Below are 16,378 nucleotides of genomic sequence, written 5' to 3' on the forward strand. Positions count from 1 at the left end.
CTTAGGCACAATTTCAAATATAAATAGTTTTGAGACAATTTAATACGTTGGTTTCTTAGCCAAATTCTAACCTTGTCAAACTAATCAATACTAAAAAACCAGTTGAATACAATAGAAATGATAAGTGCATCAATATGTATAGGAAAAACTTCAGAACTTGCTTTAGCATACGACAAAGGCCTAAAACAAATTTTAATAACTCCTAAAAGAAAGGTACATATATCAACAAATTCATTTGTTAAGATAACCCACGGGTGCGTCAACCACTAGGATCACACCACGAAATGCCCCAACAATTGCTAAGCTTGTTTTACGTTTTTACCTCTTACCTCACCACTTAAACGTAAGTAGTGATCTTTCACTCGTTCAACAAGGTTTTTAGTTTTAAAGTATAAATAAGGCCACACCAAATATATAACTTCTAAATTGGTATATATTTAGTATTTACATCAATGCAAAAGTTTAAATTGCACGACTTGGGGTAATTCTATCAAAAGATGGGGAAAAATGCCATTCTCATCACAGTATGTCGCGTATAATGTCTATATTTTGAATGATTCAGATAATAAAATTACACTCAAATCTCTGTGATAACTTACGTCATTCGTGAATATGAATTAAAAGGCTAAAAGCTAGCACTTCCATCTTTTTAAAATATTACAGTCTCTGCCTTGTGGCCTTTTTAAAGTTAAGAGTTCAACTTTTTATTTATCAATGAACATGCAGAACTTGATGCGTATGATCCTCTGAGCTATCAAATCATCTTATTTTGTATTCATATAATGCAATCAATTATAGTCCCTTCCAATTCCATTTAATTTTTTCACGTCACCTTAATTAATTAACTCAAACAGCATTGCTAGTTAGAGTTTAGACACCTAATTATCCTTCTGCCAAAAGATAAAGAAGAGCCCAGAAAACAAATCTTTTAAGCAAGTTTATCCCATCACATTCCTCGATAAAATTTGATATGTTTTATATCTCATTGCCCTTGAATCAACCAATAGGAATTTCTTCCTTCCTCCAATTCAGTTAATGTTTTTCAATCAATATTTTTTCTACGAGTTGTATTGTTTGCAGCATTTTAATAGCAACAGCTACAAGAGTCAGCATTATTTAGAGTGCGTTTAATGACATGAACTTATAATTTATTTAAAATTTCTAAATTTTTTATTAATAATTAATAAATTAGTAAATTTATTTGATAACTATAAAATAAAATAAACTTACAACTTTTAAAAATCTTTCTTCATGTTTTCTTTATCTTTTAATAAATTACACACATATGTAAATTTTATTTATTTTTATTTATTTAACTAATATTGTATTCACATAATATTAATCATTTAATATGTTTTGAACTAATTTTATCATATATTTCTAATTTAATTAACGGTTTATAAACTTTCAGCTGATGTTATTCAACAATACTTTAGTCACCACAAACTTGTTCATTGTCTATAAGAAAAAAACTCGCATAACTAAGATTTAAATATTACAAAAATATTAAAATTAAGAACACATTTTAGTTATATTATTTTTCAAATGTGAAATGACCAATCGTATTGAGATGTAATTGATTATTTGAGATTTTATTTAAAGTGTCAAAATGATTAAACAACATTTACCAATCTTTTTTTATTCAAATTTACTTTTATTTTCATTTTCAAGCAAACATAGCTTGGTCCTAAGAGCAATGCAGCCATCGCAGTCACCTTTTCTAACGCTTTGTTACTATTGTACGGTATAAAGACAAGTGTGATCACCAATAAAGTAAAAGTTTTGCAAAGCTTAATAAATCAACCTCGGTTAACAAAAGGATGTTACAATCAAAACTCTCAGAGCAATAATTTATTGATTCAAGACTTAGAAGGTTCAACAAAAAGAGATTCTGAGAAATTAAAGATTTATTTGACATTTAAAGACTAATATACAAAACTCAAAAAATAAGGCACTTATTTTGATTTTAGTAAACAATAGCTCATGGCGGCCCTATTTTGAGTGGAACAAAACGCTAACGTAAATGAAAAGTGATTCCAGTTTTTTTTTTTTTTTTTAATTAATAGAAGCATACTTTTGTCCTTAGAATTGAGTGTTGAAGCAGTTTATCTCAATGGAGACCGCATTGACTCTAGTTTTCTTTTTTTTTTTTAAAGTTGATTCTTGTGTTAGTTTTTGAAACATAATGATTGATTAATAAAGTACTAAACGAGTGTTTCTAAATTCTTATCTCAAAACAAACTTATAATGAAAATTTAATGAAAATATTTTATTTAACGTAATAACTATTTCTTTATTTTAGTAAAACTTGTATTTGTCAACGAGTATAACAAACATGTTTATAACCTACAAAATGTTTGAATTTTAGTCATCAACTTTTAGGACTGATTTAAAAAGCTATATATGATAATTTTTATATATAAAAAAACATTTATTATACTTTTTGTATTGTTAATATAATAAATAATTTGTTTTTTTAAGAAAATGTTATCATTTATAAATGTTTTAAAACAATTAAAAAAACTAATGTTAATAGAATAATAAATATTATTAGACGGTTCCATTTGATCCACCTCAATTTAAAGCTTGGCATCAATATTTCGTTTATTTATGATTTTAACTTTTTAACAATGGAATTCAAATTCGACATGTATAGCGAAGATCATTAGGAGAAGTAATTCCATGCAAACGGATTGTGCAAGCAGAACTAAAGGCGTGCGTTCATGAACACGGAAAAACCCAGCTCAAAGAATTAGAAATTCAGATATGAAAACTATATATATATATATATATAAGATTTTTATAATATTAGTATTTATGTATGTACAGTTTATTATACATAAAATTATTATACATAAAATAAAACTTAATCTATTCCATTACATATAATAATAATAATAATAATAATAATAATATTATTATTATTATTATTACGATTAATTTGCAATACTTTTTAAATTTAAATTTCATTTTAATTATTTTTTGAATTTATATTATATACTTTATAAAATTATTTTATATTTTGATAATTTGAAGTATATACAAATTTAATAAATAAAAAATAACTAATCTAAAATGATTTAAATTGGAATAGATTAAATTAATTTTATATATTAGGTAAATAGGTGAAATTATATTATAGAAATTATCGAATTGAGTTGATGGACAATTTTTTCATCAAAATTAATTCAATCTAATGTTGAACTGAGAAATCAAATTGACGCTAATAATTCTGTGCTTTAATTATTTATTTTATTAAAACTTTTCAACCAATATATTTAGGCATATAACGCATTTAAATGGAGTTTTAGATAAACAAATAATAAAAATATTAAAAAACACTCTGATCTTATATAGGCTTATTTTATATATATAGTATTTAAATATAATATATAAAATAAAATTTTAAAAATAAAAAAAATGGAGTTTAAAAATCATTATTGATAAATTTTGACATAAATACAGAAATTCAAAAGTAAAATAATAAAATAATTATAAAATATAAAAAATTATCATTAATAAATCTTTAAAAAATATCAAAAGTTATCATTAGCGATTTTTTTTATTTTATTTTTTTTTATTTTCCTAAAAACCATAAAAGCCTCTTATATAACTAAATGTATGCTTGATTCATTTTATTCTTTTTAAATAGTTCCTATTTTTTTAATATTATTAAAAAATTTAAAAAGTAATTATGTATTAAGTAAGTTTACTAGTATTTCTTAAAAGAGGGTTAAAGGCACTGAATAAGTAATTATGTATTAATTAATTATATAAAATAGATTTCACTTTTTTATTTTTTGACACTTGTTAGTATTTTAAGAAAATATATATCAATCAATTAAGAAATAAAAACAAGAAGTAAACGTTTTTTTAAGTAGCATACTTAGCGCACTCGGCACTCATTAACAAATGTCACGTGTGTTTTGGCAGATACTGGATAAAGGCTTTGATTGCATCACCATGAGTAACGTGCCTCTCTTCAAAGAAAGAGGTTCTCCCACGCTCTACCCGCGCGTGAAAGGATTTGAAGACTCATTTGTGATTGATCACGCACTGCCAGCTCGCGCATCACGCAATTCGTGCGACTCCCATCATTACTCTCTCCGAAAACGAACACGTTTCCGAACATCACACACATTCCACGTGCCCTAATTAACCTCATACTTTCCCACGTGTCTTCATCTCGCCCTTCCAGTAAAACAGATAAGAAATGTGGGGCCCGCTCGTGAAAAGCACGTGAACTGCATTTATGCCTCCCTTGGCTCCTTTCAATTGACGAAACGAAAGAGAGGAAAATATAAAAAGAAAAATAAAATTAAATCCACTACTATAAATTTTTTTGTGTTATTTTTTTAATTAGGATTAAAGTTTTATTTTTATAGTTTATTTCATAAACATTAACATTAAATTGAAAACATTTATTGGTTAAGTGAAAACAGATCCATCGCACTAGATTGTCCGACTAAGGATCTACACTTGCTGGAATTTTAAACAAACATGTATACCTTAAATTGAGAAATTTTCAAATATAAATTAACATAATAAACACTTAGTAATATTTATTTAGATGTAAAATGACGATTAAATGTTCTACTAATAGTGGTATTAAAATAAACTTTATCTAGTTTAATATTTTTTATTTCATTGATAATAATTAAATTTTGCTTGTATGAACAATATTAACAAAAATAGTGCAAACTCTCGGAAAGTTTTTAGTATTTCATTATCGTTCCGATTTTCGGAAGAGGCTACACAAACAATAAAACTCTAAAATTGTGTTTACAATACCAAGTTGAATGAGCCCATAATATACGGTTGAGTTCTTCTTTTAATTTTTCTTGCTAAAATTTTGTTGGATAAGGAGATGATATCACAAAGAAAGCTTCTGAAATAAATAAGAATGTAATAGAAAAAGAACTTACAGTTCAAACTTGGATGCGAGGACCTTGAAATGTCTTAATCTTCCGCATGGCCCAAAGTGTCCTTTGTGGATAAAATCAAATTATGTCTGTTAATTGGGCCTTCTACATACACAGCCAACAGTTCGAGAAATTGTAATGTCCAACGGGCTTGGCTTGCTTTCCGGCTTTGGGGCCTGGAACCTACAGGCTTCAATTTAGAAGTCTTTGCCCCATCTCAAAATATAGATATAGGATGGGCCAAAAAAAAACATAGACAGCATGGACCAATAAAATAATATTGACGACAAAAAAAGAAATCCGCAATGATGATGATGCTGAAGACATACGACGTAATCAATTTAGCACATAAAATGACACACGAGAGTTAAGATCACTTTGCGACATACAAGAAAAAAGATGGATGTGCCTGCGAGTATTTGTTTAAGGTATTCATTTTTTAAAAATATTAATATTTAGTTTAGGAATTAAATTAAATTAAATTATTTTTCTAACGTAAGACTCAATAAAACGAAATAAAATTACTTTTCTTTTGAAGAAGAGAAGACTAATTCCTAATTCAAAAGTTGATCGACCAAATAAAAAGTTTTAAATATGAAAATCCATTTAGAAATATTTTTCAGAAAACACCCCATTCCACTCTTTTATTTTTCTTCTTTTTTATTTTTATTTGATTACCCATTTAAATGTTTAAAATAAAATTTATTGTTTATAATTATATTTTTACATTCATCCTATTTTAAAGTATTTTATACATATATCACTAAAAAAACAATAGATGTTTAATATAAACAAAGCAATATGTGGCAAATTAGAAACGCATAATATCTCATATTAACAGCTTAAGGTCACTCACTATATTACAGGACCTTATTTTTACCCCATCATTTGCATAAAATTTCTTATAAATAGAATGTGAAATTACTTTATATTAAAGTATATATAATACTTTAATATAAATATTTTTTATTATTAGCAAGCACAAATTTAAATATTAGAATGTCTTTTCAAGTATATCACTTCTTATCATTATCAACAACATACCTATAAGTGTAATAGTAACTATTTTCTAAACCTCATTGGAATTAACTTCTTTATTTAATTGTATATTGTATCCATATTTCATATATTACAATTAAGAAGCACTATATCAATATGCCTTCCTATACCGTATCCATTTAAATATTTATTTATTTGAAAACCCTAACACACTTTCAAGTCCTTTTCTTAAATACTGTTTAAATAGCTGGTGTATATATTTTGAAACTATTCATAATTTTTTGCATTACATATTCTTGGAGTAATTTTTGGAATTATAAATAACAAAATAAAAATTATATATATTTTTAATAAAAAAAACATGCATAACGAACGATAAACTTGGAACATCATGAGATAATTAGCACCTGAACTTTTGAGATTGGCAATATTTGATAATGTGGTCCTTTTTTGTTTTACATGTAGTACCAATGCTTCTTACTGAACAACCAGAAAACTTTATAGGGTATCCTCGAGGTAGTTGTTCGATAAAGGGTTTTGATATGTTGAGAAAGACGTACAGGGTACAGCTGTTTGCATTTCGATCATAAAATGTATTTGCATGCATGCTCTGTGTTTGGCCAAACAATTCCAGCCCCTCATAAATAACGAAGACTATTTTTCACATTGATAGTAGTGGTACAATGCTGGTGGTTTTGCATTAATATCTCAGAAGTACATGTAAATCTTCAGGCCAGGAATCAATTATTCATTAGAATTGATCTTTTCCGTTTTGAAGACCTACCTATTAGGAGTTACAGGACCATTGCTTAGTTGAAACAGCCCTTCTTTCCATTTCTTTTCTGCATGCAAATATTTATTCTTGAAACGTCCATTTAACACCGATCCACCAATTGTAATATGGATTGGCTGCTGTTTTGTTTTATTTAGTTTTTGTGGTTTTGATTTCTTAATTAGGCATTCTTATTTATACCCTTTTATCAATATTCCTGCTGTAGTTGAAGCCATAGGTACTTGATCTCAAATACATGTACGACTAACTGTGATAAGTTTTTTTAACAATTAAAGGGTGGAGTTCGATCATCTTTATTACCACTTAGCGTCGGAGAATAGATAAACTAGGATTGTAATCTACTACTTAGTGCTCCCTCTGTCAATAAACTTCTACATAAACCTTACATTTTTTGTGACCCGAACTCCAGTTCAATAGAATTTAAATGCACTTTTTGTCATATTTTTTATTATTTAATAAAATTTTAACAAAATATCATTAAATTATTTGTAAAATTAATTAAATAACGAGTACCTGCGTAATCATAAATTAGGAAATCTTATACAGACCAGACATGGGTTTTCTTTATAAACTTAAACTTTTATATAATTAAATTGGACGTAGTTAATATACGTTGAGATATATTTTGGACGCGGACCTTGACCGTTTATCGTCCCTTTCTTTCCTAAATGATAGGTTATCGAATATATCGAATTTTGTTTGGTTTTTTAATCAACACTATATTGACTCAGAGTAGATAATAAAATTCGGTTGCTGATGTACCTGTTTTGAAAAGGCCCAACCAATAATACCCTACATATGGAGAAATGGTGTGCGCACAGTCTCATATACTATATGTGTATATCTCCCTCTTGGCCAACAATAATAATAATAATATTAAAGTGTATATCTCCCTCGATACAATAACCTTTTTTTAATTGTTCCGAGTGGCAAATACCTAAATTAATTTTTAAATAAGGAAAGTTTAGACAAAAAAAAAAAAGAAGACCATGGCAACTGTTTATTTGTTGAAAGTATTAACATAACTTATTTTCAACGTAACAGGGAAAGCACTAGCCTGTAGATTTTAATCAAGCTGCATAACACAGAATAGATGCCTCGCGTTTTGGTTGCTATATCCTATGAACAGTGCTTTTTTAGTTACGGTTCAAGCTTGGAGTCAAATTATGTTGTGGAGGTCAGACGAAATATATATAATATAAAAGACAACTCGAGTGTTTTTTTTTTCCCTTTATCTTTTATATTTATATAAGTAAACTCTGTACGATTATCACTATTTGCATGTAACTTTTCAATAACTTAAAAATATTGCTTATTTAAATTATTGAATATGTTAGAAAAATACAAAATTGGAAAAGTTGCGAGATGCCCATGTCAATCCGTATTCTCTCCACTTTTGACTTAGCTGTCGAGTAATATTATTTTTACATCATTTTTGCATGATTTTACCTATCTAGTCTCACATTTTCCTTTTTTTTTCTTTCTATTTTATCTCTCTTTTTGTTGCAAAAGATATTTTGTAAAGATAACATTAATCTTAGCCGTTTATGGGGTTTCTATAAAAAGCAGAGAGAAAAATCATGAAAACCATAATGGACCTAAATCTGTGTCACGGGTCAAAAATCAAAGCGCGAATTGAGTTTCAGATTGAACATATAAGAGAAGAGCACGTACTGAAAAAAAAAAGGAGAAGAAGAGCATGCATGCATGTAGTGCAGATGATAATTGGCACAATCAGTAGACGATTATGGATTTATAGCCAAGAAACAAATTTGCTTTCCAATTTAATTCTGATCGACTAAGTTGGCTTGATTGACGGATCGAGTAGTGAGTCAAAATTGTGACAAATGCATATTTCATTGCACTCATTTTTCAACTGCTAATAATCAATGGCAATTTGAAAATATACTTTCTGTGTGTTAAATGATTATTCCATCTATTTGATATTGTATGCTATTTTAGATAGTTAAATTTATCTCAAAATATTTTTGATTTGAAAAACTAGTATACTCGAAGTTAGAAAACATTTTGCAGGGCCAAAATGATGTTATATGTTGGAAGCTATAAATGCATTATCATAACTCATAGTAGTTGTGGGTTTCAAAATCATACCGATGATTGAAATGAAAATGTAAGGAGAAAAGTGATTAGACGGTACGTTCATGGGATGCACAAAACGGTGGTCATTTTCAGTTATCAATCTGCTAAGCTCAAAAGCTAATTGGACATTGGGCAAGAACAGTGACACATTGGCTTTGTGTGTGTTAATAACTTGAATATCATTATCATGATTCATGATCGATCAAACCCACCCAAAAGCCCCAGCGCAAAGAGCCTAAACAGTCACCCTATTCCCGTGCACCACTCTCCCCATGTGAAGTTTCACAACCAAACAAGATAGGGGCACCTCCGTCATTTTACTCCCAACACCATCGTGTCCGTCAATTTTGTACGCTCCTCTTCCTGCTGTGCCTCGCACGATCTTACTTTCCCATGGCTTTGATCCAATTTGTTAATTTGAATTTCACATTTCGTTGTCGATGTAGCTTTGAAGCTGCTGGTTATATAATTTCACTTATATATATAGGAGGTTCTTTTTTAATCTTCCCTTTCAATTCAGCATTTTGTAATTCGCAGGTTGCTTCAAGTGTTTTTGGTTTCAAAGTTTGACTGGTAGGAAATAGCATCTCTAATTTTCACATCACGATGAATGATTGCGTTATATAATTTCACTTAAGTCCACCTTATATTGATTAAGCTAGATCGATCAGACATTGCTTTATTTTGGAAAATGTCATGTTATGTCGTGTTCGAGTTCAACACCAGCTGTTGTCGCGTTAATTTCAATTATGTTTAGCGTGTCTACGAGAAATTTTTCAGCCGCGAGTCATGAAATAGAGAAAGAAAAATATCCATCAAGACCATGGATAGTTATAGAAATGTAAATGGTATTACTATTTGTTAAACAATTTTCATTTACTTTACACTAACTTTTAAACTTCTTAATTAATCTTTAAAATGTTTAGATATCGTATTGAATAAACAAAAAGAAATTGTATGGTAAAAAGTGAAAAAAAAAAAAAATCCTTGCAAGAGTTAGCTTGCCCCAGCGCGTTGTCATGTGTGAAACATGCCATCTATAATTAATTGCATGCTGGGCTTTTAACGTAGAAAGAGTAACTTTTGCCCTTTAAAGTTTGAAACCTTTACGAATCCGCGGGGGCACTTACGTAAAATCGCGTGGCGAGTCCCTTTAACGTCTGGTGAAGCTTATAAATGTCGGAGACACTGAGAGAGCAAAAACGGCTTTCAGTGTGTAAGAACTGTGAATGGACCATCAACAACCACCGTCACCGTGCCCCGAAGATGACGTAACCACCGTAACAGAAAAATCCGATAAGAGGAGGGGAGGCACGCGCCACCCCGTGTACCGTGGGGTACGGAAGCGGCGTTGGGGCAAATGGGTGTCAGAAATTCGGGAGCCACGGAAGAAATCGCGCATATGGTTGGGGTCGTTTCCGGTGCCGGAGATGGCGGCGAGAGCATACGACGTCGCAGCGTACTGCCTCAAAGGTCGAAAAGCGCAGCTCAACTTTCCCGACGAGGTGGATCACCTGTCGCTTCCGTCGACCTGCACGGCCAGAGACATTCAAGCGGCCGCGGCCAAGGCGGCGCATATGATGAAAGCTTCGCCTGATGAGAAGAGTGGCATTTCGTCCGACGGAGACAGCGCCGGCGACGATTTTTGGGGCGAGATTGAGTTGCCGGAGCTGATGGGCGGCGAGTCTTGCTGGAGTTCTCCCGGCGGTTCTTCGTGGAATTCGGCCGGCGACATCTCGGCGTGGCCGGAGGTTGAGCTTTTGCCGCAGCAACCGTTCATGGCGTGTCTATAATCTATATCTGTATTAATGCTGCTCAGTGGTTGGTATGTTTCTTATATATAAATGTGTTATTTCATATGTGCCAACTGTTTGTGTTGTCATAAATAATAATTTAGTATCTTTCTTTCAAAGTTATCTCTCTGTTACGACTTAACTACTCCCCTGTGTTGCTTAACGGAAAATAATAGATTCTTAAAGAGTTTTGCGCTTTTCAATTGGTTGGAATTCTGAGTATACGAAACTCGATCACATTAACTAATCATGTAAATTTATTGATTTTGTTAATTTTAGGCTGAGTTCAATTCTCTAACAATGATAAAAATTTTAAATAAATATATTTGTTGTATTAAGGTTATAAAAATATAATAAATATTTTTTAAAATGATTTGTTATTTCTGAAACTTAGAATTTTAAAAAAAGTTAATGCTTTTCTTAATTTATATATACTTATTATTTGTTCAACTTTGTATTTTGGGCGGGGGAATCATAAAAGCGGTGTTTAACTCAAAAGGCTCATGCGTCCATACATGTTTTCTCTTCTGTACTGCTGTTAATACCAGAGAGATGGCCCGGTTAAGGTCTATCAAAATTGAAAATGTGCTCACAAAAACTCGTTTATAAAACGAGTTTTATTTTTTGAATGATTTAAAATTAACATTGTATAATATTATTTTTAAATACTTTTAAAATATAAAAAAAATACCTAAAAATATATATTTTTAATCCTACATCAAACATTTCCCTGATAATGCCTGCATTTCTCCGTTTTCCGTACCGCTGGTTGGATGCTTAGGCGCTTCCATTAATTATCGAACTTTTTACTTAAAAATTGAAATTAAAAAAATATGAAGAATGATTTACGTTAAAAACATTTGGATTCATACTCTGCTTCAAAGTTAGCAATAACTCTGTACGACGGAGTGCAAACAAAAGAGAAATAATCTGCAGTAGAAGTGATGAGAGGGATATTTGTAGAACCTTTGAGGAGGTTAAAGATTTCTCTAAAAGTAGACCATATGACCATATATATCTAACTTTTGCTTTAGGAATTCAAGTAAAAGCTAGCCTTCTCTCCCGCGACTCGCGTGCAACTTAACGTACGTAACCGATCGACCAAATTGCTACCAAATCTTCTCAAAACCTTTTTTTAACTTCTTTAAAGTGAATGAGTCTGTTTCAGAGAAGCAGATATACAGTCATGGATTGAAAAAAAAAACATTTGTTATTAATTTTCTATTTGTTTATTATAACTAGTAATTTTTCCATGTACTATGTGAGTATTATTAAGTTAAATTTTTATATAATAAATATTTTCAAGACTAACTTTAAGAAATATATAAATTTTTTAATTAAAAAATATATAAAATTTAAATTAAAAATATAAATACTCAATATATTAAAAAAATCATAAAAAAGGAGCCAGATTAAATTTGAATGATGACCTCCCTTAAGTCAGATTGAGCACGTCATTTTGTCATGCGTATTTCGTACAGCCGTGCACTGATTTTGTGTATAATCTATTGAAATTCTTACAAATAATCACAATATATCCTAGTTAAACCCGAGAGTTTTTTACTTTTTGGGTAATTTTTTCATAAAATTATTAAATTAGCGTGTTTTGTAAACAACGAAAAACTAAAAGTACAATAACTCATACTTTTAGAATAATTTTTTTAATATTTATATAATTTTATATAAATATTACCTTCTAAATTTACTCGTAAATTTATAACGATTCAAACTTTAATAATTTTGAAGTTATATTCTTAAAGTATTTTTTAATTAAAAGTATTTTAATGTTTGGTATGGTACTTTTAAATTTAATACGATATTAAACATTCTTTTTAAATTATACTAAAATATGAAAAAGTATTTATATTTTTTATAAATAAAATAATTTTTCATTTGAATAGAATTTACCGAGTATTCTATTCTACTTTCACGCTATCCTAAGAATCAATGACTCAATCATCGTGCCCCATGGCTGTCTCAGATTCCGTTGCGTGTCAAGCCTGTGCCATTCACATATTAAATTAACAGCGACGGCGATTTTCGACATTTTTGCTTTTTATTTTTTTAGAATAAATTACAAGCAATTGACCTTTTACTCGCTCTTTCCTTATGTTTATTTGTCTTTAACCCAATGTAATGCCAGTAGACAAATATAACACTTGATCAGGACATTTCGGATTTTGGAACAATGAGGTGAACATGGGTGACTGATTTTTTTGGCACTAAGGTCGATCAATCAGCAATTAATCAATATATTTAGATGACTCGCGAACAAGACCCCAAATAAGAAATTTGTGTCCCTCCTCGAACTGTTCCTGTTCAAGAGGGAAAGCAGAACAGTAACCGAGCAAAATGAGGAAGAACTGAACTTTCTACTGCAGATGAAGCAGAACTGGTAGATAATAAAAGTTTTATACTAATAAATTAAAAAATAAATCAGTAGAAGGGTCTTGAAGCGCAGAACGACGTTTATAATTGTTACTAGTTTTTTACGTAAAAAAAGTGAGAGAATTATTGTCTGAGCTTTGACCTGTAATTTAGAATCAACTTGGGAGTGAACGATATGACGCAAGAGGAAGAATGGGACGGCGACAAGACAAAGCAAAAATTAAATAGTTTTGTATGGTACTACAAACGAACCCTTTCGATGCTCCATTTAGCACCACAAAATTCTAAACCGGAGTCAAACTTACCAGGGATATATATATACGGAGATGCACCCAAGTGAATAGTCTCATTGTTTTTAATTGGATTTAAAAACAAAAACATCGGCACGTGATTGTGACACTACCCTATACGCCTTTTTTTGTTCGGCTATGGTTTCATGGCATGCGTCATGACTCACTCATCCTGACTTCAAAAATGTCGTGGGTTGTCCTTAGAAATTGCCTGATTTTTTCTTTCCGGTGCCAAATAATAAATTATGCAAATTGACCGACAATTTTCTAAAAAACTCATAAGACTGTCAAAAATAATTTAAACTAAATATACATTAAATTTAGCTTGTTAAAGCCTTTGGAATAAAAAAAATGGGTTGTATTTTCATAACAGTAATGCGTACTACTTTAATACATTTTCGTAATACTCTGTCCAATATTCAATAAAAATAAAATAAAAGAGTAAATGTATAGCATTTTCAATTCAGAATTATAATTGGACCAACAATCTCTTTCGATTGTTAAACCTTTCCCTTTAATAAAATGGTGGATGGGACTTGTAATGGACAAAACACTTAGAATTTTGGTCTTCTATTTCTTGGATGTAGGTCAGAGAGGGATCTATAATGATATTGATCTTAAAATTATATTCTCCCTTCGGAGGACATTAAGGAATCAACCCACATTAATAATTTTCTTAGATGTCAGCTTAATAATTAGTTCGTTTTCGTGCGATATAAATTTGACATTTCACCTTTCTGTATTTTATTCCATAACTATATTTGTTACCTTCATATACTTTAAATGACAAGTACACATTACAAATGAAAACTTAATTACTATCTCTCATCGTTAATTAAAAAATATTCAATAATATTTTCAATATTTTTTATATAGTGAGTTACAATAATTCATATTTTTATGTTACAAATAATTTATTTATACATTAAATCATAGTGACTATAGCAGGAAAGATTCAGAGTTATAGAGCTGAGTCAAACCTCTGGGGAGTACACAAGCTATGCACGTGATTGGTCCCTCCACCCGATAGACGTTGTTCTGCTGGGAGATGGTCCCTTTATACACGCCACCACTGGGTCATCGTGACTTCAATATTACTGTGGTTAGCCATTAAAATTGTTATGTTTTGTCAAATGGATCCACAGTGATTTTCAATTTGTGGAATACTTCTATATACATGTACAGGTTTTATATATTTTTAAATGATAATGATTATTGTAGAGTTATTCTAATTTAATTCATAGTCTTTTCTTCAAATTGTGTGCTGTAGAACATACTTGTCATATAGGGAAAAATGATCATTGCTGTAATCAAGTTATTAATTAAATCATACATGTAAAAATTTATTCATTTTCAGCCACAAATTTTATGCAAAATATTTTACTAAATTTAGATAACACTTTCAAAAAACCTTACAAGAGGAAAATAACATAAATTAAGAAGGTAAAATAATTTAAGCTTTTCTTGTAATTGCATGTTAATTTATACAAATAAACATTTTACGATTTTTTTATGTAATTAAACTTAAAAATAAAGTTGTATAAATTAATTTTAATTTATAATAAATTTTTAATAAGTATTTGACGAAAAATTTTGTTCAAATTAACTCATTGTCTGGACCATTCATATTTTTTGGCAGTGGTGGATCCATCGTCCATCCACATTAATAAAAGTGCTTTTACATAGATCTTTTCCCCAGTTATCAAATCGAGATGTTGCTTTTGAAGGTCAAAAGACTAACAGTTTAGGTTTAAGGGAGATTTATGGTAATGTATGTCTGTCTTAACAATCGATCCCATCACAGAGCATGAAAAAATGAGCATACATTGATTACTCTCTAATGTAATTTTAACCCATAACAGGCCAACATAAAAATGTAGACCACCCTTAATCCTCGACAATTCTAACATTATTTGATTCTCAATTTGTTTATATTAAGAAAAAATGTTAATATTAATTTTCAATTTGTTTATGTTAAGGTAAATTTGTATATTATGAAAGCTCGAAATAACATCAATTAGTTACATCCCATAATAATAATAATAATAAAAGATGTTCATATATGTTTTTGCACAGTAAAATTTAGAGCCAACTGAATGTTTGTTTAAGCCCTAAACTGGAACTCTGAGATAAAGTATTTTAAAACTATAAAAGTGTTTTAAAATTATTATGATTTTATCTATTTTTTATTTTTTTTCGAGATGTAAATTACTCGTTAGGTTATTTTAAGCTTTTCGTTTAATATTTTTCTTCAATTAGTGGTACAACTAATTCATTCTAGATTTTTTTTACATAGTATTTATCTTATATGACATTTTATTAATTTTATTTTTAAACAACTTATTATTAGTATTCCATGGTGAATTTTTTTTCTAAATAGACATGAATTGCTGACGTAGCTATTCTTATTATGTAAGCTCTTTACTAAAGTAAAAATAAAAATAAAAATAAAAATAATGGGAATGCATAAATAAAGAGAATAAACAATAGAATGAAGTTAGTTAACGAAAACAATTAGAGGATAAAATAGATGACATTTAAAAGAAAAGGTAAAGTAGTAATAAAATTATGAACTTTTTCGAGATAACATTTTTGTATTTTTGTAATATTACCTTTGACTTTAGTTAATTAATACATTATTTATTTATCAATAACTACAAATAATTTTAAAGATTTAAATTCAGAATTTTATATTTTTTATGTCCTTATGCTAGTCCTGAGTCCTGACAAAACTCTAAACGCACGTGACTGACAAAACTGAACGCTTTGATCCCTTACACACGTCATGACTCGCTCACCGTGACTTCAAAATGTTGTGGGCAGCATTAGAAATATTTATTAATTTTATTTTGTAAAAAAAAATGATTTCTATTTATTGAAGTATTTTTCGTAAGTTGATTTTTATTATATTTTAAAAATTAATAGAATATTAATAATTTTTCATATGTGGAATAATTATTATTATTAATTTTATATCAAATATATATAGTATACAATAAGAATTAATAATTTATTTGAAAAAATATAAATATTTTTTAATATTTAAAATATTAGAGAAAGTTTATCTGAAAATTTAAAAATAATATAAAATAC

General features: G+C 29.2%; 1 protein-coding gene across 1 annotated transcript; it reads left to right on the forward strand.

The window, feature by feature from the left end:
- Positions 1–10,034: 10,034 nt before the first annotated feature.
- On the forward strand, positions 10,035–10,653 carry LOC113863492 (ethylene-responsive transcription factor ERF023). Its single transcript, XM_027497093.1, has one exon. It carries the CDS (start codon positions 10,044–10,046, stop codon positions 10,605–10,607), a length of 564 nt encoding a protein of 187 aa, XP_027352894.1. The 5' UTR covers positions 10,035–10,043; the 3' UTR covers positions 10,608–10,653.
- The last annotated feature ends 5,725 nt before the right edge of the window (positions 10,654–16,378 follow it).

The sequence above is a fragment of the Abrus precatorius genome, unplaced genomic scaffold, assembly GCF_003935025.1.
Source record: "Abrus precatorius isolate BTA unplaced genomic scaffold, Abrus_2018 Scaffold3, whole genome shotgun sequence".
In the NCBI taxonomy this organism is placed as follows: domain Eukaryota; kingdom Viridiplantae; phylum Streptophyta; class Magnoliopsida; order Fabales; family Fabaceae; genus Abrus; species Abrus precatorius.

Coding starts and splice junctions, on each gene's coding strand:
- LOC113863492 (XM_027497093.1), top strand. CDS start 10,044: ATGGACCATCAACAACCACCGTCACCGTGCCCCGAAGATGACGTAACC.